Source organism: Chroicocephalus ridibundus, chromosome 2, assembly GCF_963924245.1.
Source record: "Chroicocephalus ridibundus chromosome 2, bChrRid1.1, whole genome shotgun sequence".
In the NCBI taxonomy this organism is placed as follows: Eukaryota; Metazoa; Chordata; class Aves; order Charadriiformes; family Laridae; genus Chroicocephalus; species Chroicocephalus ridibundus.
In genome coordinates, this window is record NC_086285.1 from 65,567,659 (window position 1) to 65,579,878 (window position 12,220).

At 52.2% G+C, this 12,220-nt stretch overlaps 1 protein-coding gene across 1 annotated transcript; it reads right to left on the reverse strand.

Moving 5' to 3' along the window:
• Positions 1-8,556: 8,556 nt before the first annotated feature.
• LOC134511613 (sentrin-specific protease 2-like) lies at positions 8,557-12,010 on the reverse strand. Its single transcript, XM_063325848.1, has 6 exons — positions 11,882-12,010; positions 11,265-11,468; positions 11,066-11,145; positions 9,864-9,948; positions 9,061-9,156; positions 8,557-8,619 (listed from the first exon to the last, which is right to left on the reverse strand). Exons 1-6 carry the CDS (start codon positions 12,008-12,010, stop codon positions 8,557-8,559), a joined length of 657 nt encoding a protein of 218 aa, XP_063181918.1.
• Positions 12,011-12,220: the final 210 nt, after the last annotated feature.

Here is a 12,220-nt window from a genome sequence, read left to right on the forward strand (position 1 = left end):
TTTTCATGGAAGACACTGCCTGTTACTCTACGTTACGTTACAAGAGTAACGTTGCCTGTTACTCTTTAGTCACTCTCCCACCAACACCCATCCACCTCCTTCCCTCGAACGTGAAGGCGGGGAAGAAAAGGAGGGAGGGAAGCCCAAAAAGGTGGATTTTTCAACCCCTCGTATCCCTGGGTGGGGTGAAAGTGGAAGAAAGGCGTTAGAAAAACCTTTCTCCTGCGTCTCCAGGTTGGTTTCAATGTCGCCCCAAGGTTTCCAGATCAGCCACGCTCCCTCTTCCTCCCCTTCCAAACGGGCTGGGTCCTGGAGGTCAGGAAGCTCCGCTTGGAATTGGCTGCCGACGTTGACGCGCCTGAAAGTGTGAAGAAGAGGAGGTGAGGAAGGCAAGCGAGGAACAGCTCCGGCAGGATAAACACGTGCGTATGTGAGGAGCTGTAATAAATATGGCCCCTATTTCCCAGGAAAACACTAATTGCTCTCCTCTAACAACTTCTCCAGCACCACCACGTTACTGTTCTGCCTCTGGAGTCCTCTTCGGCCCCATTGGGCAAGAAAATTGGGGTTTTTTCCTCCTCAAAACCTGTCCCAAGTGGTGAGGTTCACTCCAAGAAGAGCAGTGAGCCGCAAGAGCCACCACCGCCGAACACCAAGTGCTTCGTAATGTTGTGTAGAATGTGGGAGGCCGGCAACGCTCCATGACAGCGCTTTGCCAGGCATTTTGGCACATTTGTGGCCAACTTTGGCTCCAAAAACCTGCCGTTGAGGACTGGCCGAGCCACTGGGAGAAGGTCAATGTCAACTGTGAGGGCCCACGCAGCCCAGGCCTTGCACCAACCACATGCCGGCTCCTCAATGGCGGTTCCCTTGTGCCCTGTTTTCCCAGAGTTTGCTCTTCTTCTGACGGCTGGGCACACATTTTAGTGTTTCATCAGCCAAAACCCCCAAAATCCCTGGCCATTCTGCCCGGAAGGTGTGAAAAAAAAAGCCTGAGAGAAAAATCATTCCGCCAAGACCATCCTTTAGCCTTCCTTGCCATCCTCAAGTATTTTTCATTGCGTGTTTTTAATGCTTACATTAAGTTGTTACCCCAAACTCGCACAATCAGATCAGGTCATGGATTTAGGAGGAACTTAAATCGCAACGCAAAAGTGATTAACGGCTTACCTACTTCCCATAAATTCCACCCAGCAGGCCCCTGGAACCTTTACCAAGTCCGTTACCAATAGCGTTAATTACCACCAAGCCCATTACTGCCGTGTTATTTGAATAGAATTGGGGAATTTAAGGGAGCCGTGACACTGAGCTACTAAACTGCTGACCGGTGGCTCACAGAAGCCATTCCAGCGTGGGATTTTTGCTAAATACACTCAAAAACCACTAAAATCACCACCCACCTCCTTCCCTGCTGGCAAATTCCTTGTCGTGGATGGTACCGAGATGGGAATCAGCCGGTGAAGCCACTGTGACGTCCCCCTGAAGGCATCTCAAATCTGGAGGGACGGTTTCCATCTCCTGCGTCCCCCGGCGATGGTTTCTGGGCACGAACAAGGGCACGGGGTGTATTTTCTGGCCTCCAAGTCCTTCGCATCCCAAGTCCCTTCCGAATTGTTTCTCCGTTAAAGAAAATGAGAAATCCTGTTAAATAACAAGCGCTCAAGGATTTCGTTTCCCTTGACTTGATGCTCCCTCCTTGCTCTGCGCCATCGCTCCCCGTGAAAACACCTGATGGCGACCTTTTTCGGTATATAACCACCCGACCGCAGTTCTTTCGGGCAGCAGGAAAGCCCTACCTCTGCCATTTCCCATCCTCCCACCGGATCTACGCCTGCTGCTTTGTGGAGGACGAGCAGACAGGGTGGTGCATCCAGGAAGGCTTTGGTCTGGTGCTGGTGCTGCACATCACCTTCCCCTGCAGGGTCACGTTGCTCTTGCAAAGGCAACTCTGGAAAGCAAAAACCCGTGCACCAAAGTGTCTTGTGGGAAGTGGACAAGAGCTAAAGCAAAAGCCACCCAAAGCCCTGCAGCACACAAGAGCCTTGCTTTCAGGGCAGGTGGCTGAAAAGGTGTGGAGCAGCCTTTGCCACTGCTCCCCCTTGCCTCCCTGCAGAAGGCAGGCTGTGGCTGTGGGGCTGCTCTTGCAGGCAGGCAGCCCAGCAGCTTTTGCTGAAGAGAGGAGGCAGGCAGGGACCTCTGAGCCTCCAAGCTGTGATGGGCCTGGAAAGCTGCAGGTGGCTGCTCGAGACAGTGTACCTTCTCCGTCCCCTCCAGCATGGCCTCCAGCAGCAGCAGCAGCAGCAGCAGCAGGTCCTCCTGAGGTGGGCTCATCAGGTTTGTCCCAGCGCAGATGGCCAGGTTGGTGCAGCTCCTCCTGCTGGTGGACGCGTTGCGGCGGATGTGGCGCAGGATGGAGAGGAGGCGTTTCAGGAGGAGGCCTTTGGCCGCAGGCAACTTGTCGTCCACCCTGAGGGAACAGAAGACAACGTTAAGAAAGCAGGTGTTGCCCAGAGGCATGGCCGAAGCTCGGCCAAGGCAGGTGGGAGGCAGCGGCTGTGTTGCACAGCTTTGGCGGCGCTCTGAGGCAGCGGTCAGGGCTGCTGCTCGAGAGGCAGGCTGCTGGCCACACTTACGCTTTCAGCTCTTCCACTTTTGCCTGCTTGCTCGTCCTCTGCAGGGCTGGCATCCCGTGCTGGTAGAGGTGGCTGACGAGGAGCTTGGTGGGGATGCTTTGGAGGAAGTTGTGCGATGGCAAGGGCTCCTGCTTTTTCTTGGGTTTGTTCTTGTCTTTTTAACTGGCTTTGATTGTTTTTGATTGTTTTTTGTATTTTTTCGAGTTGTTTCTTGGCCAGTCTTGCCCAAACTTCTTTGTGTCAGAGTGGAACTCTTGTGCTTGTGCAAAGGAAGAGCTGTGTGTGCATCTCGAATGTTTCTGTGGATGGGGCGTCTGCCGTCTTTGGTGCCCTGTTGCTATTGTGTGGGCACGGCCAGGGTGGGTCTGGCTTCTTCTTCAGCCACCCCTTGGTTAGCTGAGGGGAGGGCTAGCTGAGGACAGCCACCCCGCACTGGCTTTCTCATCCTCAGAGTGAAACGCTGCCAAGTCCAGGCCCCAATAACCTGGGTGGCGCTGCAGGGGAGTCCAAGAGGCTGCGGCGTTGTGCAGCGGTCTCCAGCGGTGTCTGGCGGTCTCTGACGGTCTCCGGTGGTCTCCTGTGGTCTCTGGCGATCTCCAGCGGTGCCTGGTGGTCTCCGATGGTCTCCGATGGACTCCAGCGGTTTCCAGCGGACTGCGATGGTCTCCGGTGCGAGACCACTGGAGACCGCCGGACAACACCAGTGTCTGGTCATCTCCAGCGGACTCTGATGGTCTCCAGTGCGAGACCACCGGAGACCGACGGACACCACCAGTGTCTGGTCATCTCCGTCGGTCTCCGATGGTGTCCTGCAGCGGTCTCTGGTGGTCTCCGTCGCTCTCCGTCCGTCTCCAGCCATCTGGGAGGGACTCCTGCTGGTACTATGGGGCTGCCGGCCTGAAGATGGCAGCCCCTCTCCTCGCCTCTTCCCCACAGCTCTGAAATAGAAAGCATCGAATGGAAAAGAAGTGGAAGCTCAAGGTGGTGCTGCCAAGTCCCCAGCTAAAGCCTTTTGGTGAGGAAGTCTTTGCTACCAGCCCATCTAAAGGTCGCCTGGCACAACTGGAGGCCGTTTTCTCTGTTGTCCTATCCCTGGTGACTTGGGAGAAGAGAGCAAGGGCCACCTGGCTCCAAGCTCCTCTCGGGGAGTTGTAGGGAGCGGCAAGGTCTCCTGCTGGTGCTGTGGGGCTGTCGGGCAGAAGGTGGCAGCCCCTTTCCTCTCCCTCTCCGTCTCGCTCTCCCTCTCTGTCTCGCTCTCCCTCTCCTTCTCCTTTCCTCTTGCCCAGGCGTGAGGGCAGAGGAAATGTCCCCCCTTGGTGAGGGTCAGGGTCTAGGGGAAGGGGAAAGCAGGGCTCCTCAGCGGCTTGAGAGCCATCTGATCTTGCTGCGGAGCCTGCCACGTGGTGGTGTGGATGGCCCACTTACGGTTAGCGTCGTCTGCGGAACTGGCGCCGCTTGCTGGGCCCTGGCTTTGCGGAGGGTCCCTGAGAGGCGGCGGGGGTCCTGCGGCGCTTTGGGCACAGTGCTGCTGGAGGCAGCCTGGCCATGGGGGAGGTGTGCCCCGTCATGGCTGCGGGAGATGGATCGACCTCCATGGGCTCTTGGTCGTCCGTGGGGGCATCGACCTCCATGGGCTCTCCCTCGTCCCTGGTCTGCGGCAGGTCGACCTCCATGGGCTCTACGTTGTCCCTCTTGTGCGGCGGGTCGACCTCCATGGGCTCCACTCGCCCGCCATGGCTGCTGCTGCTGGTGTCCAGCCACTTGCGCTTTTGGGTGTGTTTGGGCATCCTCGGGGCTTCCAAGGAGCCTCTTGTGGCTGGGCCCACCCAATGTGGGCACTCGTCCCACCCAATGTGGGCACTCGTCACTCTTTGCCGCCTCCTCCTCTCCCAAGCAGGCTTGCTGCGAGAATCTGTAGGTGCTGAGCGAGCTGTGGGCCAGCCGCAGAGGTGCCTGCTTGCCTAACGGCAGGCCGGTGATGTCACCAACGGCCGCCGGTGTGGCTGGGAGGGCGGCCCAGGAGGCCCTGAAGGCCCCATTGCCCTGAAGGGCCTTTTGCTTGCCAGAGAGCAAGGCTTTTCCTGGGGCAGCGGGACTGCCCTGCAGCTGCCCTCGTGTGCCCTGGGCTCCAGCCCCCTCCTCCTGCCAGGCCTGGGGTCCCCTCAAGGCCACGGTGGCCACAGGAGGGCCATTTTCTGCCGTTTGCACTGTGTCCTTTTGCAAAAGGGCAGAGCATGGCGGCGGAATTGCAGGCCAGAGGTAGCCTGGAAAGCCCAGTTCCTCTTTTCCCCTGTTGCACTTGCCAGAAGTTGTTGCTTGAAACTTGTAGTCATGTTCTTCACCAGCTGTAAAGCGATCCTTCTTCACAAGTGCCGCCTGGAAAGAGACACATCCCAGATTTCTCCCCCAGCAGTGCTCTCCGTCCCTGGCCTGGACCAATTGTGTCGAAAGGAGAAAATAGTTTCATTTCTGTGGCTGCTCATTTCTTGATCTCTTCACCCCCGCCCACCCCCAGCCCCGCGCCCTCTCTCTTTCTCTGAAAAAAGCAGGAGCTCCCTTGATTGTGGTCGGTGGCCTTGTGCAAAATGTCTGGCCAATGTTTTCAAAGCACACCTTGAGTGTAAGGAGCTCTTGAATGTACTTGCTTCCTTCTTCTGTGGTGCTGCAGAGCTGTCTGTGAAAGGCAGGAGGAGAGGTGGGCAGGTGGGTGTGTGCAGAGGCCCATGTTTAGGTGTGCTTGCCCAGCAGGTGGTTGCCAGAGCAGTGGTGGCCCCTGAGCTCTAGGAGATGTGTGGAATGGATGTCTGAAAGCCTGCTGCCTTGAGTGGGCTTTCTTGTCTTGAAAGGCAGTTGGTAGCTGAACGTCTGTGCAAACCTTTGGAGGTTGTCAGGGAAGTGTTGCAAAAGTAATTGAGAGCCGCCGTGGTCAAGGTTTTCTCTAAGCGTGATCCACTGAAGCGTTTCCTAGAGAAGTCTTTAGAGCATCTGCAGTCTCTGGAGCCTTTGCCTGTGATGCACTTGATTTGTGCAGGTGATTTTCCGCGTTGATGCCGAGGCAAGGAGTTGGGTGGAAAGTGCAGTGAAAAGCTTTCAGTCTCGCTGAGAGAAATGGAAATAACTGATGTGCTTTTTTCCACTGCAGGGCAGGAAGAGAGGGCCCAGGGCCAGGAAGGGGGTGTTGCCTATTTGTTGGTTCTAGGTGGCTGCTTTTTCAGCACGTGCTCTAGCGTGTCTGTTGGAGGGTGGCAGATTGGATGGATCCTTGGTTTCATTCCTCTGAGAGTAACTCTTTTCAACTCCCCCCGTGCTTTTTGTCTCAAAGGATCGCCAGGTGGGACATGCATGGATTGCTCTCCGTGGCAGTGAAGTGCAGCCCCCAGAAGTGCCTGCCAACCTCCGTTGGTCCTGCCTGGCAGTGGAAGGCCATCAAATGGAGTGCAGCTAAGAGTGATGTGGAGCGCCCTGCTTCCATCAGGGAGAGCAAGGCTGCTGCTGAAGGGCCAAGCTGTCAGGCTGGTGGCCGAGCCAAGGAGCAGAAAAGAAGGATTTCCAAAAGGCCGGAGTGCTCCCTTCAGCGTGGATGGCTATGGCTTTGCACTGGGTGAGCCCGATTTCCTTCCTCTTCTTCCCTTCCTTGTCTCCCTCCTCCTTCCTTCCTTCCTCTCTTTCCTTTCCTCCTCTTGGCAGGAAGGAGAGGGAAGAGACAGCTGTTGACAGCTGCCTTCTGTCAAGAGATGCCTTTCAACTGTGGAGATGCCCTGCAGCTCTTGTTGGGGTTTGTGTTGCATTCTGCCTCCTGTATTTTCTTCGGCCCCAGAAACTTGCCTTTGCTAGGCAGCCGCTCTCGATCCTTTTGCTGGGTTTCGGTACGAGTTGCCTGCACACTTTGGTTTTGGAGCCTTCCGTCAGGCAATCGTGGGCATGAGGATGGCAGGTTTCCAAGTTGCCAGCTGCGCTTGCTTGGGATGAGCCCCGAACATAACCCTTGGGGAGCCTTGGCTTTGTTTCCAAGCTTTCTTGGTTGCCTTAGCACGTATTTTGCACTTTTCTGTCAGCTTTTGCCATTTCTGCGTTTGCGTCAAAGCATCTGTAAGGGTTCTTGTTGCCTCTCCAAGTGAAAAAGTCAAACTGGTGGGGCACCTGCCCCTCTGCAGGGCTTCTTTTCTTGTTGGTTGGGGTTTTCCCCAAAAAAACCTAATTCTGCTTTTGTAATCAGCAGAGCACAGGGTCAGCCTCAAAACTGCAGCCCCCAGACGGCGAGAACCGAAGGGAAGGGGAAAGGACAGCTCGAGCATTCAGCCACCAGGTCCTAGCGGTAATAAACAGCTAAAATCTTCCACGTCCTCAGGGAGCCCGGGAAGATGAAGTATCTCCTGGAGGGACAAACCACGACACATTGCCTTTGCAATAGTTCTTCCTTTGGAGAACCTCCTCTGATTTTTGGGATGGATTAAGCTCATCAGTTTGAAAGCGGAGAGCGATGTGGCTGCTGACCCACACCACAGCCAAACCACCGCATCAGCCGGCCCAGGAGAGCAGACCTTCAGGCGAGGAGCAGCACCGGGAAGGCTGATCCCACCCATGGCGACAGAGGGGATGGCCCCAAAATCACCAGCTTTCCCCCAAAGCTGAGGAGAGGAGAGACCGCATCACTGGGCAGGAATCGCCTCCCATGATGGTAACTGCCATTACAGAGACAGCACCACACGGTCATTTATACACGTGGCTTCCAAACCAGCTACTGGGCAATTTTTGCTCTGCGATGGTCAGTGAAAGACCTGAAATCCCACTCCATCTCTGGAGTGTAAGCTAGAGGGGGGAAAAAAAAAATGAAAGAAAGGGGGAAACAGCATGTTTAAACTAATCTAGCTGGGTCTGAGCGTAACAGAGCGAGGATTGACACAAGCTCTTCATTGGGCAGATGCCCGCAGGCAGCGCCTGCGGCAGAGCAGCAATAATCTCCTACTTCGCTATTACTGGGATTCTCGCTGCTGAACAACGTCCTGGTTGTCCCTTCAGGATTTTGGGACAACCGCTTGGAGGTTCTGGTGCTCTGACACCCGGCCTGGCCTGAGTTATCTTCCTCCAGCGACTCTAAGTGAGCTAAAATCCACAGTGATACGTCAACCTCTTTTTCAATGACAAAAAAAAAAAAATCACTCTCATTACCAGATTAAGTTTCATTCCAGGAAGGCTCTTCAAATAATTTAAATATTTATTTTAATAAAAATAAATAAATACTTATCTCTTCACATTATAAAACTCCCTGGAGACAGAAAAAACCAAACCAACCCCAACCACAGGGCGTTCTCTTGCAAATCAAAAGATGGTAAATGCTTTCTGTCGATGGTCATCACAAATCCAGTTGTAGGAATCAAGTAGGTGGTAGATTATTCCAGAAACAGAAGAAAACTCTCTTGGAGGAAACAGTAGTTCAGCACCTTGTTGTTGGGAGGATAAGTTCAGCTCACACAATTGTGACCACCACCAGGTGAGTCCCGTTTGTCCATAACGCGACCACGTGTGCTGTGAGAGAAGTTCAGCTCAGGCACTGTTACCACCACCAGATGAGTCCCATTTGTCCCTAAGGTGGCCACATGCACTGCAAGGTGTGAGCAGCCCTCTCTGTGATGGAAGTTCTCAGCATTTCTTCTTAACCTTCCCTTGGCCAGGTGACACCAACCTTTCCAGCTTGCACTTAAGGTGTATTAGCTAATTTCAAAGAGAATTACTGTCTCCAAAATAGGGGCAGGTGGGGATGGGGGGAAAAGAACAATCTTAACCACTACTTCTTAACCTACAGAGAAAAACTTTTTTCTTAACCTACAGAGAAAAATGTCTAATACCAATAAGGTATTAGAAAAGTAACTGGAAGAGCTGGTCACCCGAAGGTGATCCCAGGGTTACTCCTGTCGTGCATGTCTCACAGTAGCTCTTGATGGAGTATTTCCCACACCATCTTCTTGCGGAAGTAAGGCATGTGGGTCTGAAGAAAAAAGAAAACTCCATGAAATACACATCATGGCAGAAAGAGACACAAAATACCCATAAACACCCAGTTAATTCTTTACTGTGAAGTTCCTTTTAAGAACTGTCAACACTTGCCCTTCGGGTACAGCCTGGCTTTCACCCACACAGCTCCTAAGAGGGTGACATGCCACCAAAACCAGATCTCCTTGACTACACAACAGCTTACAAGCACTTTCACAGAAGAGCACTGCCTTGGAAAAGAACCAGTGTCTTCATTGGTCAGAGGCTGAGACCCATTTCTCCCAAAGATCCAAAGGCCAGATCCCACAAACCCACTGGCTCCAGTATCTCCCCCAAGAGAGATCTCACTGGGAGCAGACACCTCAGCCGCTGCATAACTTCCCTGGCTCTTGGCTCTGTGCGGAAGAGGCTGGAGCTCTTTAGAACCTTCACTCACCTGTGTAAAGGTCATCGGTTTGTCTCTCGAGATGTAGTCTGCGTATTTGCAGATGAAAACACCACAGTCGCTTCCGTTCGATTGCTGAGGGATTTCCTAACGAATGCAAAGAAGATGGAGAATTTGCCTCTATCTTCAAGGAAAAGCAACTTGGAAGTAGCACCCATTACCAAAAATACCCTAAGCAGACACTCCTGAACTTGCACCATCCCCAATAACCGCTCCCCAACACAAGGAACACACCCCAGGAACTGCACATCATCCCTCCCCTCGGCTTCCTACGCTCGGATGTTACAATCCAAATTCCTCGCAGGCTGCTAAGGGACAGCAGGCTTCCTCCCTGCAAGGTGTCTTGAGGTGTGCACAGTGTCTTTCTGAAGTGACGTTCCTTAAATCGAGTCTTTAGGTGCTGCTTTTCATTATTAACTTGTTGAGAAACATCAGCTCAACCCCTTGCTTTGTCACATGACAGGTTTTGTGCTGCAAGCCAGAAGCCTACGTGCTCTGACAACTGCTAAAGAGACTTTAAATTGGACTTGTGAAATGGGGGCAAAGCCAAATTCACCTTCACGTGGCAGAGCAATTAAAAAAAAAAAAACCAATAAAGTATTCAGCCAGCAAGGAGAGGCACTGCTCAAAGATTTCATCCCAGCCTGGTTTCCTGGTCCTCTTGCAGCCCGATGTGGTGCCATAAGAAGGTGCTTATGGCTGTTCTCTAAAGTCCTGGCCTTATGAGAAAGCGTTAAGAGCTCTGCGACAAGGAGTTCTAGTTCACATTTCAAGTGCAAGTAGTGTTCGCTTACATGTGGCTCCATACTGTGAATAGTCCACTCTGAAACATTCAGCTTCACATTTCTTTTTTCGCGGCTTTCTTCTTGCAGGTATTTGCTGTTTAAAACAAAAGAAAAATCACTCTTCATCGCTGTAATTTAGGCCGAGAAAAAAAGAGCTGCTGAAAGATCCCCGGAAGACGAATGGCAGGAGAGTAAAGTGTCAGAGGATCCTCACAGCAGCTGATTTAAGGCATTGGGAGGAAAAATCCAAATCTTGAATTTACAAATACTGCGAGAGGCTGTGAGCTAATGACCAGCAATGAGACCAACAATTCCAACAGAGGCTTCCACAAAAGCCTAAGTTCATTGCTTAGTAGAGGTCAAAAAACCCCAAATCACATGTTATCAGAGGAAGAACAGAAAAACCAAGCAAGGGGCCCTCATGTCGTCATTCCACCCTGTGCCTGAATCCCACAGACTGCGTGCACCTCCGGAAGAACAAATACAAAAGCTTTTGGGCCAGTACCTCTGTCTGAGGAAGTTTCCAGGCCACCACTTGCTGGAAAAAAGGACCGGATGCAGATCTGTTCTTATACCCTTTTTTCCCAGGCAGCTGCTGTTAACTGGTCAGGAGAGCACCGCACTAAACCAACGCTTGGTTTCTCTCTGTGGGGCCGCTCTCCTTGCTCTTGGGCTACAAAGCTGTTGCATTAAGGGTTTTTACTACGTCCGCATCAGTGGCAGAGACTTCTAAGGATGCCTGCTGGCACAACATGAAAACCTGTTCCCGTTCCATTGGAGAGGTGTGCGTGCCAGCCGACACAGCTGGAAAAGCTTGCTACACGGTACCTGTCTTGAGCGAGAATGTCAGAATGACAAAGAACACCCAGGGGTATCTTGAAACACTTCTTCCCTGAAACGCTTCCCTTTTGTCAACAGCCGGTTTTATCAATCACTAACAAAGTTGGTGCCCGTGTGCCACGGGGCTACCATGTCTTTGTCTGGGATATAGGGGGAAGGTGGCAGAAGCCAGGCACCCAAGACGCTAGGTGGAGGGGACGACGTGAGACCAGATAAGGAGTCACTGTCAGACAACTCGCAGCAAGCGAATCCAACATTTGTGCTTTGTTTTCTACAAGAAATGGGAAAACTTGCAGTCGTGTCACAGGGGCAAAATCCAAAACCCTTCTCCTAATTCACAACACAGCAGCACTGACTGAGCAGTTACTTACAGCAGAGTCTCACAAATCTGGTCCCCTTCTTGTCCCAGCGAGTCAAAGTATTTGACCGTCTTCTTTCTGGTGTCTATGACCTGTTATTAAAAGGGGACTGTTAGACAAAGAGCAACCCTGTGCTGCACAAACCTCAATGACTTTTCTTGCTGGCTTTTTCTCCCCACCCAACTCTAAATAACAAGCCCGTTTGACTCACCGCTAGTGTCCAGTGCAAGTGCAAGTTAATGGGCACTAAGATGATGTCCTTCTGGAAGAGATCCACGCCCCTGGTCCATTTTCCTACTGCTTTGTAGCCTCCAGAAGTTAGTTTTCCGTAAAAGAAAGAACTAAAAGCATAGACTGATGGATGTGCTTCCTGCTTGCTTCTTTCCATGACAAGACCCATGTAGAAATTTATGACCTGTACCATAAAGAGTAAACTTGAGATGTAAAATAAGACACTAGCTTACCAAATGAAAAACACAGCAATGTGTCTTTTCTGGCCACCCTTAAGTACGCAGCTGAGAGAACTCCAGCCTCAGCTGTCAGCTTTTGTTGTGAGAATTTCACACATGGTTACATCTGCAGGTTGATAAAAACACCTGCCACCCACTCCAAGAACCTAGACTAACTCCTGGAAGCTGCACAAGACAAGAAGTAAAGGAACTTCCAGAAGCACTGGACCTTAAGTACCTAAAATAAGAACTGGGCAGAGATTTCTGGGCTCTGCAGTGCAGCTCGTCAAATAACTTTGCAAAGACTTCTGTACACGGTGAAGGGGTGTTTTGAAATAAACACTCAATTAGAAGATCCCTGTGCTGCAGCTAGTTTTACCTCATCGTTTAGCCAGCAAAGGTTCCTTAGGGTGCGGATGTCCTTGCGAGTCACCCTTAGTTTGAAGGCACTGCTCATGACCTCATCAGGCTCACCTTTGCCTAATGCAGCAATGACCTCTCTCTCCATGGCCTGAAATGAACAATTAAATGGGGAAGGACTTGTGAAACAGAGCATCCAGCATGCCAGCCTGTGGGCAGCTTTCAACTCAAACATGGCCTGGAAATGAAGCTCAGGTGACAGAGCAACTGCCTTTGCTGGGTTTCAGCTAAGGTAGCAATCGCCCTTTTTTGTTGCTTGGTTGGTTTCAGCATCCTAGCTTGGAACTTTAGGGCCCAG

Bases quoted from the DNA above. Each gene is read 5' to 3' on its own strand.
- LOC134511613 (XM_063325848.1), bottom strand. From the start codon at position 12,010: ATGGAGAGAGAGGTCATTGCTGCATTAGGCAAAGGTGAGCCTGATGAG. The intron at 9,949-11,065 runs GTAAGTAACTGC...TGTTTTAAACAG, and splicing joins CAGATTTGTGAGACTCTGCT to CAAATACCTGCAAGAAGAAA. The intron at 8,620-9,060 runs GTGAGTGAAGGT...TTTTTTCTTCAG, and splicing joins AACCGATGACCTTTACACAG to ACCCACATGCCTTACTTCCG.